This window comes from Medicago sativa, chromosome 6, assembly GCF_051527215.1.
Source record: "Medicago sativa cultivar Bolivia chromosome 6, Bolivia_mono, whole genome shotgun sequence".
NCBI classification, from domain to species: Eukaryota; Viridiplantae; Streptophyta; class Magnoliopsida; order Fabales; family Fabaceae; genus Medicago; species Medicago sativa.
The window spans coordinates 58,088,527-58,109,410 of NC_140754.1; the positions used below are offsets into that span (position 1 = coordinate 58,088,527).

The window sequence follows — 20,884 nt, forward strand, 5'->3', positions numbered from 1 at the left end:
TTATATGATGTCTTAGTTGTTGAGTTATTAAGATGTTAAGATGCCAAGTTGTTGAGTTGTTAAGATGTTAGGATGTTAAGATGTCAAATTGTTGAGTCTATTCGTACAAACGATGAGGGCTTAAGCCCTAGAGCATTTTGCTCAATTGCGACGAGGGCTCAAGCCCTGGAGCCTTGTGCTCAAAAGTGATGAGGGGTCAAGCCTTGGGAGCCTTTTATGCTCAATAGAGACGAGGGCTTATGCCCTGAATTGTACCACATGCATGATGTCTTAGTTGTTGTTGCATTGTCGAAGTTGTGGATGTCGTAGTTGATTTATTGTCATTGTTGCCAAGTTATCAATAAATTAAGGAGTTGAATTAAGAAGTATTATGATGAAGTAACATAGTTAAATAAGTGTTATATATGTTGTTAAATTCTACTAATGAATTATATGCTTATTATTATTGAATGTGAAATCTCACCCCTTCTGCTTGGAAGTTGTTGCCTTACATGTAGGGATGTCAATGGGGCGGATCGGGGGCGGGGGATACTTCCTCGATCCCCATCCCCGATCCCAATCCCCGTTACGGGGGGATATTTTCCCGATCCCCGTCCCTGCGAATCCCCGCAGTTTTTTTTTTGTTGCTAATTTAAGCTCTGTACAGTCCCTTTCTTGGTCAAGATAATGGAAAATAGCTAAACACATACATACCCTAGGCTAAAGAGATATAATAGATATTAATAGATAACAAAGAGAATTAATAGAAAAAGTTGGATTACTTGATACATTAATAATCTAGTAGCAAAACCACAAAAGTGGACAAGTCACATTACTTAATAATACATCTAAATTCAAAATAGGAAGTCATCCATTCACAACAAAAAATCATGTCTCTATCTTTCAACAAGGCATCCATTCACAACAGAAAATCATGTATCTTGCTTCCAACTTTTCCTTATAAGATCTTCTCCATCACCCTCCACCACAATTATGTTTGACTCATTTCCTACAACAAGTAAACATATAGTCATAAGCATAACTACTTCACAAAAATACTTTAAAAACATGAAAGTAGTCAACAATAATAATTTTTACACTACCTCATCATCATCCATATCCTCATCAACACATTCAAAAGAAGCCAATATCTTTGAATAACCTAAGAAAAAAATAGCTAAATTATAAGTATGGTGACAAAAATACAAATAATAAAAAAAAGATGAATTTAACATTAAATGTACTACCTTGCATTTCTGTTCGGAACCAATTTTGGCTGCACATCAAAGCCTCTAATGTGTCTTCCTTCAACCTACTACGTTGTGGAGTTACAACATGGCCACTAGTACTAAATGCAGATTCCGAAGCAACCGTGGAGTTTGGAATTGCCAAAAAGTCTCTTGCAATCTTTTGCAAAGTTGGATATTTCACACCATTTTGTTTCCACCATCCAAGTATATCAAAAATTTTAAGCAACTCATTATTCTCTTTGTTCAACAAGATGCCATCTTCTAAATAAGAAACAAATTCTGATTTCCCATTAGTTGAAGCATTTTCCATCACATATTTCATATAACCTTGCTCCCAATCTTGCTTTTCAACAGAAGGACCATCTAGTGTTGATACACTGCATTCACTACTAACCATATTATCATTTGCTTGATATTCAAAAATCAAATCTTCACACATTTTCTTCACCTTTTCCAATTCTTTAGAAGAATCACTACCATAAATAAGAGGGAAGAAGTAATTCAGCAATTGCATTTTATATCTAGGATCCAAAACCTTCACATACACACATAAATATCAACCAAAATTGGGTGACTGAACTTCTTCATTAGCCATTTTTAGATAAAAACCTTCACATACACACATAAAAGGCAAATTTAAAAGTTAAATGGAATCTACAAAAAGAATCGACAAACTCAAACATCAACCAAAATTATTAAACATCAACTTATCAAAAGTTTGGCATTTACAACCTAAGTATCCAAAAGTATGCACCTACAACCTAGTTATGTATGTAAACTGCCACAAAAAGCTAACTAAGTGACAACTATTTCATTCTATTTTTGTTTTCTATAGGACGCTATTTCATTCCGCACTAAAGCATAACAAAACATAAATATCCCTAAAAGCATGCTCATGATCACTATCTTCACAAGGACAAGTAGGCATAACCTAAAATCACAAATAAGTACCAAATCATGTTCATTTACAAAAAATCCATAACTTCAACAAAAGCAATAGTTGGCATTTCATCAAACATATCGTGAACAATAAAAAAAAAACAGAACTTAATACCCTTCTTTATATAATACGTATACATCACTGTAAGACTCACAAAAAATTAGCAGCAAAATTCAAAAATAAATTGAACATAACTACAAAAATTGACTATAAGTTATAAGACTCACAACACATGACTATAATCTTAGTAGAAAAATTCACAAAAAATTAAAAACAGAATCATAATTTTAACATAACTGCATGATTTCAACATAACTATAACTTTAAATTTGAGATTGAGAGGAAAACTTACTTTGAGAAAGAGAAGATTTGATAGGGTTTTTGTGAAAGAGAAGATTGAGAAAGATAAGCAGAAATTTGATATGAAGAAGGATGAAGGCGATTGAAACTTGAAGCTTTGGATGAAGGCGATTCAAGCCAAGATGAGTGGAGTTGGGAGGCGCAGCTCAGCTAGGGTTTGGAAATTGGAAATTGGAGGCCGTGTTTCTGTATTCTGTTTCTCAATCTCCAGTAACCAAAAGCATTTTATATTTTACACTTTTTTATTTTATTTTGTGAAACCATGTGAAAAGTCCAAAAAACCAAGGGTAAATATTAAGGTTTTTGTAAAAAGGTAAGGATATTACAGTATTTTCACGGGTATCGGAGAATCTGCTGGGCAGGGGATACTTCCCCGATCCCCGCCCCGAAGTGGCTACGGGGGAATATTTCTCCCCATCCCCGCCCTGTGGGGAAAAAAAATCCCCGAAGATGGGGATCCGAAAGGGGAATCCCCGCGGGGACCCATTATGAAAATCTCCATTGACATCCCTACTTACATGGGTAACTTGCATGTGTCCAAGAATAGTTGCAGTCTTGAGTAGTCTCCGTTGTGTCGTCTTAGGTTGCTCTGATACGTAACGGGATGGGGATATTGCTTGTTTCCATGTGTTACGTATTTGCCATGAACGATGTTATTTTATCATGAACTATGTTATTTGTCAAGAACTATGTTTGATTTTGAATTCTGTTGAAGAACCTTTGATTTGGATTTTAATAAGTTGAATGATGATGAGGCCATAGTGCCATTATGATGAATTAATTAAGATGTTTTATTTTCCGCTGCAAAGTAATTAAAATATTGACAGGTGCTGTTTAAATAAATAGTGACTTCATCCTATTTGAATTGTTAAAGAAGTGTGACATCCTGTTTTAAGTTGAATACTCTGATTTATTATTGAATTTTTTATATTTTGGGAAAACGGGGTGTTACATTATTGGTTACGGGGAACGATAAAGCAAGGGAAATCTCGACAATGATACCTTTGTTGTCTTCTACAATTATTCCAGCCCCACTTCCTTTGGAATTGGATGATCCGTCCACGAAGACGGTCCATTCTTTAGGTCTATCCTCGGTCGGGTAAGTTATTTCGGCGAGGAGGTCAGCGAACACTTGTGCCTTCAGTGCCTTTCTATATTCGTAGTGTATGTCGAACTCGAATAGCTCGAGTGACCACTTCATCATCCGACCGGCTACATCAGGGCGACCCTGGATTTGTCTGATGGGTTGGTCCGTCCGGACTATCACCATATGAGCTAGAAAATACTCTCTCAATCTTCGGGCCACTGTGTGGAGGGCAAGAGATACCTTTTTGTTTCTCTGGTACCTCATTTTGGGCCCTAGCAACGCTTTGCTGGTGAAGTAGACTGGTTTTTGTCCCTCCGCCGTTTCTCTGATGAGGACGGCGCTTACCGCGTTAGAGGAAACAGAGAGGTATAGGTACAGTACTTCACCTTGGTCGGGTCGCGAGAGAACTGGCGGTGCAGAGAGGGTTTCTTTGAGATGTTTTAAAGTGTTCTCGAACTCCTCCGTCCAATCGAACTTTGTTTGCTTTCTCAAGAGTTTGAAGAAAGGAAGGGCGTGTTGAGCAAACTTAGCCACGAAACTGGAGAGGGCAGTTAGCATCCCGTTAAGTGTTTGGATGGACTTCTTGGAGTGGGGTGTTGGGAAATCAGTAAATGCGTGACACTTATCTGGGTTCGCCTCAATTCCCTTTTCTGTCAGGTAGAAATCAAGGAATTTACCCGCTTGGACTCCAAAGGTGCATTTTTCTGGGTTGAGCCGCATGTTGTATTTCCGAGTTTGTTCGAACACTCTCTTGAGATGAGCGGCATGATCCACCTCTTGTTGGGATTTTACAATCATGTCGTCCATGTAAACATCTAGAATATCGCCCAAAGTGTCTTGTCATAGACTTTATTCATCATACATTGATAAGTAGCCCCTACGTTTCGCTGACCGAAGGACATTACGTCGTAGTAATAGCTCCCTTACTTGGTCATAAAGTAAAATAGCTCAAAAAGCAAATAATACTTAAATAAAATAAACTTAAATCTATATAAAACGAAACTAAATATCATATAAAAATTACTAATTATTGACTCATCAATCTACTACTTAACGAGTAGACGCTGATCCTTCCATTGTTTGTTTGGTTTAGAACAGCTTTGTATTTTTGTTTATCAAGATGATTGGAAAAACTTTGAAACCTCTCTATAAAGTTGTTCAACTTCAAATGGTTTTGAAACATATCCATCCATCCCACACTTAGAGTATTCCTGGTGTGTAGCCTGCATCACGTCTGCGGTCATAGCCAGAATGGGTAGATGAACAAACAATTCTCTGTCTTTCACATTGTTTTCGATCGCTACTACAAAATATACATTTAACATCATGGGGGTTTTAGTTTTCACATCAGCAGGAAAAATATCTAAAGGGAAAGATACACACTGTGAATTTTTACATCAGTTGACATAAGCATATGAAGGGAATTCCTAGTAGCATATAGCATTTACATCAGTGCATAATTGAAATGAAGGGAAAAACACACGGTGGCATTTTCGCAATTTGAGTGAAGACTTTGGCTAACTTATTTTTACATCAGTGGGTGAGAATTGCCTGAGGTAAAAACAAAATTTCACCTTTACCTTATCCCTTCCTCTATCTTAAAAACACATCTACCCACTCTTTTTCACTTCTTCTTCGTTCCTCTCTTTTTCACTTCTTCTTCTTCATTCCAATTCCCAATCCTCAATCGAACCAAACACAATTGTAAATCGCAATTCCAATTCTTCAATCGAACCAAACACAGCGCAAATTCCCAATCTTTTTTCACTTCTTCTTCGAGCAAGCAGTGAAGCAAAACGCAAACCCTTCTATGTTTTGTTCTTCGTTTCTGAACTTATTCACTCTTCAAACCTATAACTTTTCTTTAACACTCATTTTAGCTTCCCTTTAATTTTAACTTCTTTGTTGTTATTGTTGTTGAAGTAATTTTAGGGTTTAGCTGATTGTGTTGTTTGATTTGCTGTTATTGTTGTTGAAATAATTTTAGGGTTTAGCTGATTGTGTTGTTTGATTTTTGAATTTCAGTTTATTGAACTAAATGTTAGGTTTTGGGGTTTATTGATTTGTGTGATTTTTTTTGTAGATTTCGTTTGATTTGATCTTGGTGGGTTTTAAGGTTTTAAAAGTTGCGGCATTTTAATCAGATATAATCATCAGGTACTTGTTCTTCCTTTTCATTCAGATCTTACGTTTTTATTTTTCTATCAAATGTTTATTTTTATTTCTATTATTTTTATGGTTTGTTTGATAGAACAAGTATATAATTTGTATAAATGGATTTATTTGATTATTATTGTTGATTTGTCAATTAGAAGGTCATATCGGCTGATTGTTACTTGCATTTTTATTTATGTTATACCGAGTATCCTCCAGTTCATGCTTGGGTTTAATCTCATTTGTCACTAAACATTTGATTAACCTTTTGTTGTTGATATTCTTTGTCGCAGATGTGTCCCTATTTCATTAATACATGCTTTAACATTGTGTACCTATTTTGAAAATGTGTCTGTTTATATTTTTATAGAACACAACATTATAGCTCTTTGAATTGTATGTTTAAATCTTTTCTGTTTGTTTATCATTTCTGTTTTGTGTGGTTTTTTTAATTGTATATCGTATCACATCTTGAAACATTATTCTTCATTTCATTCATTGCTAATGCATACTATTCTTGAAACTCAAATAAACATTAGTTTTTTCGTGGCATGTATGAGCCATAGAATCTTCAACCTTCTTGATTTGCGGATGGGATTCTCAAATCTCATCATATTCATGTGCATGGTGGATTTGAATATGGACACGCCACTTTGACATATATGAGTCAACCAAAGATCTTAATTTGAAGGTTAAGTATTTTTTATTTGTAACCTTAGTATGTCTCTGCCTGCTAAAAACTATTTTTGATTTTTTCCTTCTCAGAACTTTTGAAAGGGCTAAGTATAAGGTTTTGTTCTATATAAAAGTATATAGTAATTCTACAACAATAACAATATCTAAAAATTAAGACCAGAATTTATTGAAGACTTAACAATATCTAACTGTATCTCTTTGCATGTTTTACAATGTTGACTCTAAGCCTTATGCCTATAAAATTAGCACCTAATCATTTAGAGATTGATGACATAGAGTTGACTCCAAAGGACCTAATCATTGAACTTCATTAGCTATCTTTATGGTTGTATAGGGAGTGGAGTTTCGTATACATGCGCCGTGTTTTTACCGGTTCCTTGAATCTGTTTGGTTCCTTGCATTTAGTTTGGTTACGTAACTCTTGTATCTATGGTGTTCAGAAGCAAGAGAGAAAAAATTTGTTTTAGAAATATGTCTGAGTTTTTCGACACGGTTCATATGAGTTTTATATTGGTGTCGGACATTGGTCGTATGAGTGTCAAAGTAAAGGAAAGAACAATTATTTAGGACACTAGTTCGACATGTGTCGTATGGGTGTCATAGGAGTGTCGGACACCGACGCATGTCGGACACCGCAACACGCCTAGTCCTAGAGGTGTCTGTACTTCATAGGTTGTGGCAAGGTCTCCGTTGTTGTGACTGTATTGCCTTGTGTTTAGGTGTTCCTGATTCTGTTTTGCTGAAAAACAGTGTTCAGTGGGTGCTGCTTTGTGTATCTCCTTATGCACACTTTTACTGTTTTGTGTTCTGATTCTGTTTTTGATGCAAAATTTAGTGAATAAATTTGCGTACAGTAATGAATTTGACCATTTCTACCTTCCTATTCCTAATACAGTTATTGGTTGAGACTCTTGCATGTCTTATTCTTATCCTTAATAAGTTTTGGTCCCCCTCTTGTTGTAGGTGGGCACTGCTATGAGGAATGCTAGCTTAGCCCCAGTTGTGAAGTAGACATTCTGTTATTCTCACATTCTCATAGAAGGTTGTCCTTTGTCTTCTCTCATTTTCTCACCATCTCAGTAAAATTTCTTTCTAAAACTCTCTTCCCTACCTTTTTGCTGCAGCTGCAGAGTTTAGTTTTTGTCTAGAATGAAATAGTGGTGGATCTGAGGTGGAAAAAACCATTGACATTTTAGTCTATGTAACTTAACAACTAGTTTTACCATGTGTAACTGTTTTCCTGTTAAGAGTTGTGCCAATTCTAATTATTGAATGATATGTGACAATAATTTGTATGAGAATGAAGTCGTCGCATCTTTAGTCAAGGTTAAATACAACTCTTGACTACTACTCTTTTGTATTTCTTTTACTGTTAATGAATTTTATTGTAGTAGTTTCTCTTTTGTCATTTTATAGAAGTGTTTGTTCAGCTTAAAAGTCTGCACTTCTAGTTGTTATACTTCTTTCCAGTATCTGAGTTCCTTATTTTTAGCATATATATGTTTATCTGTAGGATACATGATTGTTTATCTATGTGGCACTTTTTGGAGGAAAGATGTATCAATCCTACATTCATCACAAACCATCCTGAGATAACGAGTCCTTTGGCAAAGTGGTACATATTAAAACCAGGCCTGACTGAACGATTTGAATTGTTAGTTAACAAATTTGAGGTAATATCATGATATTTAGGGGATTTATGTTTAAAGATATGGGATTCACTCCTTTTGACTTCTGATCACCGTTTCGTTAATTTTCAGATTTGCAACGCGTAAACTGAATTGAAGGACCCTGTGGTACAACGAAAAAGATTTGCTGATCAACTCAAGGTAATGAGATATGATACTCCTGCAATATGTTTTTTGAAATATGGTCTGTTTCAATTGAATGAGCATGTGGTACAAGGACAAATGTGGTCTGTTTCAGTGGAGGCCGAACAATTATATTTACCGAGAAAAATGAGTCTGCTTCTGAGCTTGTTGGATTGTTGGCTGGAGCAAAAAAAACTCCATGGGGACATATAGCAGTCACAACGTGAGGTGAGTTATGAATTGATACGATTCTTAAATTTCAGTTATCTTCATTGAATGAATGTTCATGGACGGACAGTCTGTAAAATTATTTTTGACTGATGTGTTTGATTATAAATTTTAATTGGTAACAATAGCAAATTAGCAATATAATTTGTGTATGCCTGAAATTATTAATCTATTGTTTTATCTGAATTTTTTCTTATGACTTTTAGATTACATTGAAAGGTTTTAGATCTTGAAAATTCATGACATTGGTGGTCGGTGGCACTATCATTCTCAAGTTAATTTTGTGCGATAAGCTTGTTCATTATCACCACATTACAATAAAGTTTGAAAATAAAGAAATGAATATCCTATATAATTTTATGTTTAAATAGGAAGCTTTACAGAATTTAGAGGTCCAATTCACAATAGACATGTACAAGATTTAGCATTAGCAGTTGCTCGATTTGTAACAAGAGGGTCACTTGATATTTGGTTGCTGGTAGATAGGAAAAAGCTGAACTAGATGTTTGAGGTGTTGGCATTTGATTTGTTTTTATTGTAGTTGAAGAAATGCAATTTGAAACTTGAAAATGATATAGATCTGTTTAAAATTAAAACGAGTTCAAAGCCATAGGGCTATTTCTAGAAAGATGATGCAGCTTGATATAACAAGAGGCATGTTTCTAATTTAAGCTGCAGATTATTATTTATTCATCATTAGAAATAAGAAGTAATTTCTGTAAGAAATTTTTTTATTTCAGTTTGACGAAATTATGTTTGTCGTCCTCTAAGTTTATCATTTTCCTCAGATAGGTCCTTTAATTTTTTTTCTCAAATTGATCGTTTATGTTACATTCTAATTGCACTGACAGCCCTGTCTTCCATCCTCAATAATGACTAGATCTACTGAAAGCATTAAAGCATCTGATCATTAGGGTCTCTGCTCAGCCTTGCGCGAATTTCCCATCAACTGGAGAGTTTACATGGTCGTTAGTTGCTTTCAAGGATTGTAATTGATGAGGCTCACTGTGTGAGCCAATGTGGGCATGATTTTAGACCAGATTGTCAGGTTGGAGCTTTTATCCCTTCCAACTCAATTCAATTTTATGTGATATTTTTTTTTTCTTTGTAGAAAATCCTGTGATACAACTTTTTCTGCACTTGAAATAAATTTTTTCCTGTGATATAACTTTTTCAATTGAATTTTATTCCTTTTTTCTTAGCAGATGAGAAATGCTAGTGGACATAATTATGGCCTAGATGATATTGTCGGATGTTGCTGTGGCTATGCTTGATCGGGGTATATATATATTTATATATAGTTTGATGAATATTATGTCCAAAGATGTTTTTATTTTTTTAAAAGATTATGCCCAAAGATGTTGTTATAGCCTTACGTTGATATTGCTATAATTTAACTTCTTAGATTGTATTCATGTATGCATATGTACTTTTTAATATATAAAATATTGATGTGGCATTAAAATATCCATAAATTTTTTTCTTATCTATAATGTAAAAGGAGAGAGGTCTCAAGCTGATTTGGTAAGTAGATTTAAAAAATAGCTTATATTTTTTTATAAAAAATAATAGATTTCACATCGGTGGGTAAGAGGTCTGATGTGAAATATACATATTTAACTTCAGTTTCTATCATAAAACGGATGTGAAAACCTTATTGTTAAATTTTAAAGAGAGCGTACCACATCAGTGGAAGAAACGTTTGATGTGGAAAGATAGCTTTCACATCAATTCGTACCTGATGTTAAAAGACATGGACATACCACATCATGACACCTTACATCAGTTGCCACCTGATGCGAAAAGTGATTTTCAACTGATGTGAAAAATCCTTTCTGTAGTAGTGGATCTCTCGAATTCGACGTGTAGCTTCAAACCTGTTGGGAAATGGTTATTAGCTAACTATGTGCTAATATAGAATGATATGTGTTATTGTGTGCATTGATTGTTTTCAATGTAATTCAAAAAGTGTGCTAAGTTTTGCATTTGGATTCCCTGCAGTCAAATAGTCACACATCATTCACATGGGACGTTTAATCTTCAAATTAGACAAATTGTATTCTAACTTTACAAAATAGGTCAAAAACAGGAAGTTAGAATGTGATCGTCCAATCAAGATCGAACCGTTCATATTCACAAAAACTTGAATGTGTGACTGCAGGCAATCCATTTTCATCCTAGATAGAGTTTTCAATGAAATTTAGATCTTAAGTTCAAAAGATAATTATCCAGATTCTAGAAGAAAGAATCTAATATGCATACCCATCCATTTCAGGCATTTGAATATCCATGAAACGTGCATCAAATTGATGGGGTGGCCTCAGCATAGTGATGGCTTCTATTCCACTGCTTACACAAACCACACCAGCTCCATATTTTTTCAAAGCACCAGCTGCTACCGTGCGATTCACACTATTATCATCTACAATAAGAATCTTTCTCCAAAAGAGAAGATGCTTGAGAGACAAACCCTGATGTTCTCAGTTTTGAGGATTCCCTTTGTTCCCAACACCCACTGCTCTTTGTAGTGAAGCCGCAAGCATACTTGCTCTCAAAGGTTTTGTGACACCTGTTGGATTATGAAGACATGATGCCGTAGAACTCGCTCTAAAAGAAATACTTGAATTAACGAGAATAAATAGTTTTGGAGGAATCTCTTTTCCTTTATCAACTTCAACAACTTTCCTAATGTTATTCACAAAGTGCGATGAAATACTTGAGTCTCTTTCCCAAACCTCTTGTTCAATCAGGACCATATTGATAGATGCATCCCCATCGGTTACGGTGGACAAACTTTGCTTCAAATCTGAAACTATTTCAACACGAACGCCAAGCCTTTGTATGTGATATCTCGACACTTCAGCACGAACGGGTCTCGGATCAATAACTAGTGCAGCTATACCATTAAACTCTGAGGTTGCAGGATGAGGTAGGTTATTGATTTGTTGAGTTTGAAGCTCGTTTGAATTAGGACATCCATTGGTGAACACAGCTGTAAATGTTAAAGTGCTTCCAATCTTCGGTTCGCCCACAAATCTGATTTCTCCATTCATGAGGCCCACTAAACACTTGTTAATGCTTAGACCAATACCAGTTCCTCCGTGTTTTCTCGAGATGGATGGACCTACCTGCATGAATGGAGTGAATATCATCGGCTACGACTCTAGAGGAATACCATCGCCTGTATCCTCTACCGATACAATCAAGCTGATGAGATCATTGGAGGAGGTGGACGAGAAAGAACCAAGAGGTCCCTCGTGACTGAAGGCTCTGAATCCTTCCCAGCATCTGGGAAACCACTTAATGTATGTTCTGCATCTTTTGAAATAGATTTTTTCTCAACTTCTATTGAATGGAAAACCTCCTCAACAAGATGGATAGTCACAAAGATTTGTCCTTTATCTGTGAACTGCCAAACAATTGCATATTTTAGTTTTCATATTTTGACTTGTAAATTAGTCCACAAAAGGAACGAGTTTAAAGAGGTTTGATAGGACTCATTGGTATTTTACCTTAATCGAGTTACCCATGAGATTTGTAATTATTTGTCGAAACCTTCCAGGATCACCTATAAGCTGGTGAGGAACCTGATCCGAGACATAAATTGCTAACTTTGCTCCCAAAAAAGAATAAAACCAAACATGTAAAGCTTGTTAAGTTATGATTCTGAAAATTTCAACATGGTGGTAGAAGTGCATCAGAAGAATAGACAGATATATTATTACCTCAGCTCCTTTTCCTTGAGATTTCTCAGAAAATAGTGATAACACATCGTCCATAATTGCTCGTATATCGAACAGCACAACCTCGAGCTCTATCTTACCAGATTCAATCTTTGCATGGTCCAAAACTTCATTTATAATTGACACCAGAGCTTTTCCACTGCCTTATGCTGTTCTGACATATTCTTGTTGGGTTACATCTAGATCAGTGTCCATGAGCATATTCATCATCCCTCAAAATCCAATTTAAGAGCATGGTCATGGATGAAGAAACAATAGATATACTTGGGATATTATGTATACAGAGAGTGAATTTTCAACTAACTGCAATGTTGGCAATTGATTCAGCTCATATCATTGGTGTAACTTGAGCCTAAATAAATAAAAATCTAATAGCGACAACAAAAATTGCATACTCTCTCAAAAATAAAAACAAAATTGCATGCCTGAGATTTAGCAACATCAGCTACTTCAGCTCGGTTTTTAAGCACCATCATCTCTTGGTAATCATCCTCTACTTTGGCAATTCGCACTAGTACAAAAAACCCTTTTAAAGTCGGCTAAAAAGGGTTTTTTAAGTCGGGCGCGTGTCCGACCTAATAGCTCTCGTCATAAGAAGTTTTTGCTTTGTAAGTCGGATTTAGCAACCGTCTTAAGGCATCATTTTAAGTCGGTTAAAAAAAGACTTTTTAAGTCGGGTACATGTCTGACCTAATAGCTCCCGTCATAAGAAGTTTTTGCTCTGTAAGTCAGATTTAGCAACTGTCTTAAGGCATCACTTTTTAAGTCGATTATCTGGGAACCGACTTACAAAGTTCAGTTTTTTTTTTCCATATAGCGTTCATGCATAATATGCTCCTTTATTTTTTCCTGCAACCATTTTTTTTGTTCACTGCATACATGCAGATATTTTTTTTTAGACAGAATACATGCAAAATATCTGATGTTGTTAACTTGTAATAATAGAAAAATATATTGAAGAGCAAACCATAACCAAATTCTACATGTACTAATTAAATAAAACCATAGAACTATAATGTAAAACAATAGAACTATAATGTCACACGTAAATAGTCACTGCACTGGCACACTAAAGTACATGTTAGGACCAAAATGCAAATAGTACAAAAAACTAAAAACAGGGCTAACACTAAGCTAAAACCCCAACTACTAAAAAAAAAACGGTGTCACGCTAAAGCTTACTCCCTACCTGCTCCAAAAGTAATTCTCACACTAAGATGACTCCGCATTTGCTTCGATAAGTTCCAGAATCAAATTTGCTTTGATAAGTTCTTGAACATTTTTAACTTCATCCTTTTGGAATGGAGTTGAATCCGCAAATATCTGAATAAATATATGATGTCATAATATAAGTTTATCATACAAACATGTAAAAATCAAATTAATTAATTTATAATAGTTGTTAAAAAAATCTTATAACGTACTTGCATCCATGAATCCACAATGCCACCGGATACAATTCTCAACATATGTAGCATGACAAAGTATCCGCTCTCGTAAACAACCGATTGTCTTCGACTCTGAAATTGAATATGATCAAATGTGACCGTTTAGTCGGTATATACTATTAAAAAATGATAGAGGAAGCAGTAGCATGTGTAAACAACTTACAGTGGGATAAAACCATAATACCTTATTATGCTTTCTCACCATTTGTAGCTTATTAAAAGCTTCCAAAGCTCTACAATAATTAATACTTAATCGTTACTACTTATATCATTAAACATATCACAGTTCATGTACAATAAATAAATTGAATACTTACGAATCAACAATGGCTGATATTTTTTTATTTGCCGGCTTCTTTCCTAATGAACATAGAAATGTCACCTCACGCTTCTTGGGATTAATTATGAGCAACTTCCAGTGATGACTACAAGGGCAATAAACAATTAAATTATTATTTGTAAAATTAAAATCTCTATATTACAAGTGATTAGATATAAAGAGAGAAAAAAAAATCACTTGTTAAAGTAAGGAGCTAGGCACAAATCCTTTTTATTATGGTCCATCGTGTTTCGAATGTAGTTTTGAACATTAACTTGGTCATTTTGACTAAGAGTATAATATGGATCAAGGGATCCGTACATTCCACTTTTGACCAATTCAACACACGTTGTAGATACCTAAGATAGTTAAACAAAATTACATTATAAAATAAAATTAAGTAATTGAATGACCATTAAATTTACAAACAAAATATACTTACGTCAGCCACACTTGCAAAATAGTCAAGTGTAATTCTTTTTTACCCAAACACAAGTCCATGATACTGTCCCTTGGTAGCTCAATATCAATCCCACTATGTTCAGCCTTAAACTTCAAAACTTGTTCCATATACATTGCCTTCACTATCAATTTTTGACAAATAGGTTCCGACTTTTTTGGTGGAACATCAACTTTCGTAGGTGTATCAACATCCTAAACCATTATAATAAAACATTACACTAGTTTAAACAGTATCAAGTGTAAATAGTGATAGACATAAATATAATAAATACCATATTAGCAATAACTCTCAAAACTCTTTTCGGTCATTTAATGAAAGTGTTGACTGCCTCAGCAATTGTTGTCGTACTTGAGCCATTGCATCTATCACCTTGAAAACAACCACTTAAACCATATCATTAGTTAGCACCTGATTGTGTATAGTGGACCCTAGGTTTTACACATTAGCATGTGCCACCATATTACTGCTTCCATCAATATACAATTCACACTCTTCTGGGATATCCATATCCTCTTCATCATCCAGTGTCTGTGGAACAATATATCAACTGCCCTTTGTGCTAACATTTGAGCGGTATTAAGAGAATGAATTGGGAAACTTTGATTTTGTTGAGAGCTAAGAGACTGCAACACGTCCTGTGTAATCTTCTTAGTCAAAGGTAACCACTTGTTTGCACTACAATGACATCAACCGTCACCATTACATTATAGTAATATTGGAAATGAACTTAAGTTAGAAGACAATTTTAGTTGATTTACATCCAACTTTAAATGTCTTCTTATTTAAAGTCTATTGAGCATGAATCTAATATTTTGCTAACTGAACTCTAAGTCTCTAAGGGAAAGGAGACCAATGTGTCTTAAACAAATACAGCAAGCACCATTGGCTACAGAAATTTCAAGCAAGCAACGAGATTCCGGTGTCAAACAAAGAACAGGTCAACTCAACAATGAAGTATCAGGGATAACATAACTAGAAAATCACAAAGCAATACTTGTTTCTTCATATTAAGCCAAAAGGAAAAATAACTTGACATTAACCAGGGAATTTATTCACTCTGCTCTATAATTTTCTTTTGACACAACCACTCTCTATACGCTAAGGCAACTTAAACTTGTAACTATTGTTCAAAAACCAACTACTTGAAAAAGAGTAAGTGAACATTATGGTTATCTAAATTCTATAGGCAGGTAGGCTACAATCTGTAAAGAACATGATAAAGTAGCTGCAAAGAGCCAATTTATAACACACACTATAGGTAGGTGGGCTGCAATCTGAGCATTAAATCATATATATACCGATGTACATGCCCAGCAGGTCAAATTTTGAGTTTCTTTTTTTATTAGGACATTGGCAGAAATGGACATTGAGTCCACACCTATTGATACAAAAGGTTTCCAAACACTTACTCAACTGGTACACCTTCAACCATTGATTCCACACCTATTTACATATATGATAAATATAAATAATGAAAAATGTTGGAAAGACAAGTGTTGTAACAAAATATATTGCCTAAATTGTATCGTAGTGTAGTACAAAAGTAGTACTCAGAGAGGAAAAAAAACTGCAGTAAAAGGCTTTCAAGATTCCTGGTTCCTATATAAAAACAAGAAACAAAGCATAGACATGTGCATTAAGTGTTTTTCTGTTTCAACAAAAATGTCATTCTTTGATATAATATTACTATACTCAATATAAGACAAATAGTTTAATAATAATAATATATTAACTAAAAATGTTTTGACTATAGGATAGTATTATATTTCCTAGGTTATTACATAAGTGTCACAGCGTTATGATTGACACGTATGTCATGTTATTCCAAATGTCATAACTACTCCTATTTTATTTTTTATGAGAGGTAGCTACTCTATAGTTGTAAGTTGAAACTAAGATTACAAACTTTATGATTAGAATGACATTTTAATATATACTTCGGCAATCTTTTCAAACTTTAATAGCCTAAAAAGTAGTAACAGATTGAGATATAAAGGCTCAGCACTAACAACCCTTAATATATATTTTTTGTAACCTTCTGCTGATCCTTGTTATGAGAGCCAAATTAATCAGAATTGATTGAATTGGCTGAAGGAATGACTAAATTGATTGATGATTTTCAAATTCATAAACTTTGATTGATGATTTTCAAATTCATAAACTAATTTTACCTTCATATACTTGGCGGAATAGACCATCTAATAGTTTCGATAGCTATAATCATAATTCACTCATTTGTTAAGTGCAGGTATAAGACTGTGAATGTCTCTTACACCTAACAGACCCCCCAAATCAATAGCCCATTGTATGAGTGTAGATAATGCAGAAGCCCATTTTATGTGCTACAGAAACTCAATTGCTATGTCATATAAGTGCAACTCAGTCGATAAAAGGCTATGAGGACATTTGATATGTTGGGGTGTGGATTCGAACCCGCAATGTGTGAACTTCGCCACTATGTTCTTAAACAAAACAAGACAAAACAAAATAAAAAACAATTTAACTGCTATATAGAACAGAGTGGCAGCAAGCGTAAACTAGTGAGAACTCTTGCTCGTACAGACATTAATACCATAGCTAGCAACCAAAAAAAAATAAGTGAATGTTTTTGGAGGCCTAAAGTAATAACTTCAGCATATGCTTTCTCATAGGAACTTAAGTATGAATGATTCTAAAATACAGTAGAGTAACTTTTATACCTTTCTTCCTACCTAGTAGAGTAACCGACCAAATACAGCTAAACAAAACAAAATATAGTAACTATTTGAGAATCCATTTACCCTTTCTTTGTTCTATAATTATGTCTAGAGTCGTTAAGGCTAAAGTGACTCTGATCTAAACATTATTCAACAAATCAACGCCCCCATCTCCAAAGTCTAATATCCAGAAAAGTGTTTTCACTTTTCTTAATCCCAAACGTAATAGAAATCAAAACCATCAAACCCTAGAATTATCAATTTCATCAAATCAATTCAAAGGCATGACAATTTCAAGTAAACCCTAATACCCAACTGATAGAACAAATTCTGAATGAATAAAAAGAATAAAAATACCTTTGTGGGGGAGAGAGGGAGCGAGTAACAGGAGTGGAGGTTCGATGACAGCAGTGATTGGCGGACTACGATATTTGTGAGGGAGAGTGACAACAGCAAGTGAGTAAGGCAGCGAGTGACAGCAGTGGAGGTTCCGGAGATGAGGGAGGAATCAAGATTAGTAAGCCGCTGAGGGTGTGAGAAAGTTCCATTGATATTCAGAGGGAGAAAGAAGAGTATCATTGAAAGAAAAGGCTTGAGAAAGTTCAGAGAGAAAGTGAGAAAGGCTTTTATGTAACTACTTAATTTAATTTAACTAATTTTAATTGATTAATTAATAAATAAAAGAGGGAAAGTTTTTATATTGACAAAAAAAAAGGGAAAATTCTTAGGTCGGGTGGTCAACCGACCGACTTAAGTAAATAACTTCTTAAGTCAATTGGTCAACCTAACAACTTAAGGAATTAATAACAAATATTTTCTTTTCATCATTTTATCAACCTTAAGTCGGATAACCTTATAAACGACTTAAGAAGGTTTGAAAAAATTGCGGAACTGCCACCGCGTCACTTCTTAAGACGGGTAGCAGAGCGAACCGACATAAGCACGAATCAAAAAAGTATTTTTTGTACTAGTGTCGACTCACAGTTGCATGAAAAATATGTCCAACAAGGAGTGCAATAACAAGGATGCCAATTGATGTAACCGTCGCCAACCTTGGAAATGGTGGTTTCTCTTTGAACCTGTGTCAGCATCAATCTTAAAATATCATAAAAGTTTAATCAATATAAAAATTAGGAAACAATCCATACCATGTGACCCTAATATAGTGTATCACAAGTTTTATAAGGCTAATATATCAAGTTTTTAGACAACATATCTTGTACTTAATGTGAGATAGCATCATTATTGTAACAGAGTATGCAGAACTCTGCAGATATACTCTATTCGTTATGATAGAAGTCTCTGCAAAAGATCAGCTTAAAATTTGATTTCTAAGTACGGATTTCCATTATTTCAAAGTTAATTCATCAAAAGGACAGAAACTTATTTGGAAAAAAAGAGCTTTCTGCTGCACTTTACTTACCTGCAGTGCATCTCATGCTTCCTAAAAGGATCTCCAAAGTTAAGAAAGCTCACATGATAGAAATCGTCACCTGATACATCAGAACCATACATGGGAATTGGGTGTGTCTGATTTGTTGTATCATACACATTAACAAGCACGGTTTGCTTGCTAGCAAGTTGCTGAAGCAATTTCTCCACTAATGACTCTATTTCAAACACCCCACCAAGATACCTCCATAGCAGTTAGTTAAAACATTAACCATGTTCATGAATTGTTTACGCCAAATCGAATAAAGTTGCTCACTAAATCATTTACTTCAGAACTTGAAGTTAGCTAATTCATATTTAGGCCAAGTTTGGATAAACAAGTTAATTAAGTGCCTGAAGCGCAAACATTTTTCATATAAGTGTTTATTTTTAAGCTATTTCTATACCAAAAGAAAAATAAAGTCAAACTATTTTCATATATGCTTTAAGCTGTTTTCATAAGCTACCCAAGATAAGCTTATGGAAATAAGCTGAAAACAACTTATGGTCAAGTCATAATTGTTTGCATAAGCTCTCATAATCAATCTTACAAGTTCTTATGCTCAAATAAGTGAATCTAAATAGGCCGTTGACAAATTCCAAAACATATACACACCCATCAGTTACTTGTATCCTTTCATTTGGGGTAGCATTTGATGGAAGATCTCTCTTGTAAACAGCAAATGTGTGGATAACTCCTAAATGGTTTGTTTTCAACAGCCTAAAAGGGGCAGTTAAAACCCCTTTGCCTGATTCTCTTGCTCGCAACATATTTTTACGGTCTTCCTGTATATGAACAAGTTAAGAACAGCGACTACAAAGTACAAACCATAACTCCACATATAATCTCACAAGAAACTTACCTTTCTAGAAAGCACATTAATAGATATGACATGTGAAATTGTATCTTGTGCAAAGATGACAGGAGCATATTCTCCAATTCATTTGGTACATAATCATCCTCATGAACCGGGTTCTGCTCCATGGTATCCATCCACTTAATACTCCACCCCTGTTGCTTCTCAAATTGTTCCCTTTCAGATTGAAGCACCCTTACAACATATGCAACACCACTTGTAAGTGGCCTCTCAAAAGCAGTTCTTTATGTATACTTTGCAAAGGTTTTCTGCATGTTTTACAACTTGTTATGTACATTTGTTAACATCACACTACTGCTGATATCAACTTCATAAATAAAATATACATTTACTTCATTTCTATTCAAAAACATAAATTCAGATGGAAATGAAGACTTAAAACTTGAAAACCAGAAGGAAAGGATAAAGCTACTACATAGTACATAATTGAAAAACTAAGTGATTTGGCTCAACTGATTAATGAACTCATGCTAAAGATGAATTGTTCAGGACTCAATTATCAGGAGCCCCTTCATAGGGGAAGAGAAGGGTTAAGACAAAACAAAAAACTAAGTGATGTGGCTCAACTGATTTATGGTTTGTTTGATAGAACAAGTATATAATTTGTATAAATGGATTTATTTGATTATTATTGTTGATTTGTCAATTAGAATGTCATATCGGCTGATTGTTACTTGCATTTTTATTTATGTTATACCGAGTATCCTCCAGTTCATGCTTGGGTTTAATCTCATTTGTCATTAAACATTTGATTAACCTTTTGTTGTTGATATTCTTTGTCGCAGATGTGTCCCTATTTCATTAATACATGCTTTAACATTGTGTACCTATTTTGAAAATGTGTCTGTTTATATTTTTATAGTACACAACATTATAGCTCTTTGAATTGTATGTTTAAATCTTTTCTGTTTGTTTATCATTTCTGTTTTGTGTGGTTTTTTTAATTGTATATCGTATCACATCTTGAAACATTATTCTTCATTTCATTCATTGCTAATGCATACTATTCTTGAAACTCAAATAAACATTAGTTTTTTCGTGGCATGTATGAGCCATAGAATCTTCAACCTTCTTGATTTGCGGATGGGATTCTCAAATCTCATCATGTTCATGTGCATGGTGGATTTGAATTTGGACACGCCACTTTGACATATATGAGTCAACCAAAGATCTTAATTTGAAGGTTAAGTATTTTTTATTTGTAACCTTGGTATGTCTCTGCCTGCTAAAAACTATTTTTGATTTTTTCCTTCTCAGAACTTTTGAAAGGGCTAAGTATAAGGTTTTGTTCTATATAAAAGTATATAGTAATTCTACAACAACAACAATATCTAAAAATTAAGACCAGAATTTATTGAAGACTTAACAATATCTAACTGTATCTCTTTGCATGTTTTACAA

General features: G+C 34.4%; 1 protein-coding gene, 1 long non-coding RNA gene and 2 pseudogenes across 3 annotated transcripts; 1 reads left to right on the top strand and 3 right to left on the bottom strand.

Annotated features, from left to right (window-relative positions):
• Positions 1-744: 744 nt before the first annotated feature.
• On the bottom strand, positions 745-1,789 carry LOC146915905 (zinc finger BED domain-containing protein DAYSLEEPER-like). Its single transcript, XM_085716717.1, has 3 exons — positions 1,227-1,789; positions 1,083-1,141; positions 745-988 (listed from the first exon to the last, which is right to left on the bottom strand). The coding sequence occupies exons 1-3, from the start codon at positions 1,741-1,743 to the stop codon at positions 971-973; spliced, it is 594 nt and encodes a 197-aa protein (XP_085572843.1). The 5' UTR covers positions 1,744-1,789; the 3' UTR covers positions 745-970.
• A 5,502-nt stretch (positions 1,790-7,291) lies between these two features.
• Positions 7,292-8,778, top strand: LOC146915906 (uncharacterized). Its single transcript, XR_015014799.1, has 4 exons — positions 7,292-7,508; positions 7,980-8,139; positions 8,227-8,505; positions 8,712-8,778. It is a non-coding gene; the product is annotated as an uncharacterized LOC146915906 (long non-coding RNA).
• A 1,504-nt stretch (positions 8,779-10,282) lies between these two features.
• On the bottom strand, positions 10,283-19,737 carry LOC146915907 (histidine kinase 3-like; annotated as a pseudogene). The gene is made up of 8 exons (XR_015016622.1): positions 19,469-19,737; positions 19,222-19,391; positions 18,598-18,810; positions 18,153-18,253; positions 12,231-12,759; positions 12,018-12,116; positions 10,768-11,914; positions 10,283-10,382 (listed from the first exon to the last, which is right to left on the bottom strand). The product of XR_015016622.1 is annotated as a histidine kinase 3-like (transcript).
• LOC146915908 (uncharacterized) lies at positions 13,461-14,665 on the bottom strand (annotated as a pseudogene).
• Positions 19,738-20,884: the final 1,147 nt, after the last annotated feature.

What these genes read in the sequence shown, in the direction of transcription:
- LOC146915905 (XM_085716717.1), bottom strand. Translation starts at nt 1,743, where the DNA reads ATGCAATTGCTGAATTACTTCTTCCCTCTTATTTATGGTAGTGATTCT. An exon ending in GTTCCGAACAGAAATGCAAG is followed by an intron (nt 1,142 to 1,226) that starts GTAGTACATTTA and finishes TTTTTTTCTTAG; the next exon opens with GTTATTCAAAGATATTGGCT.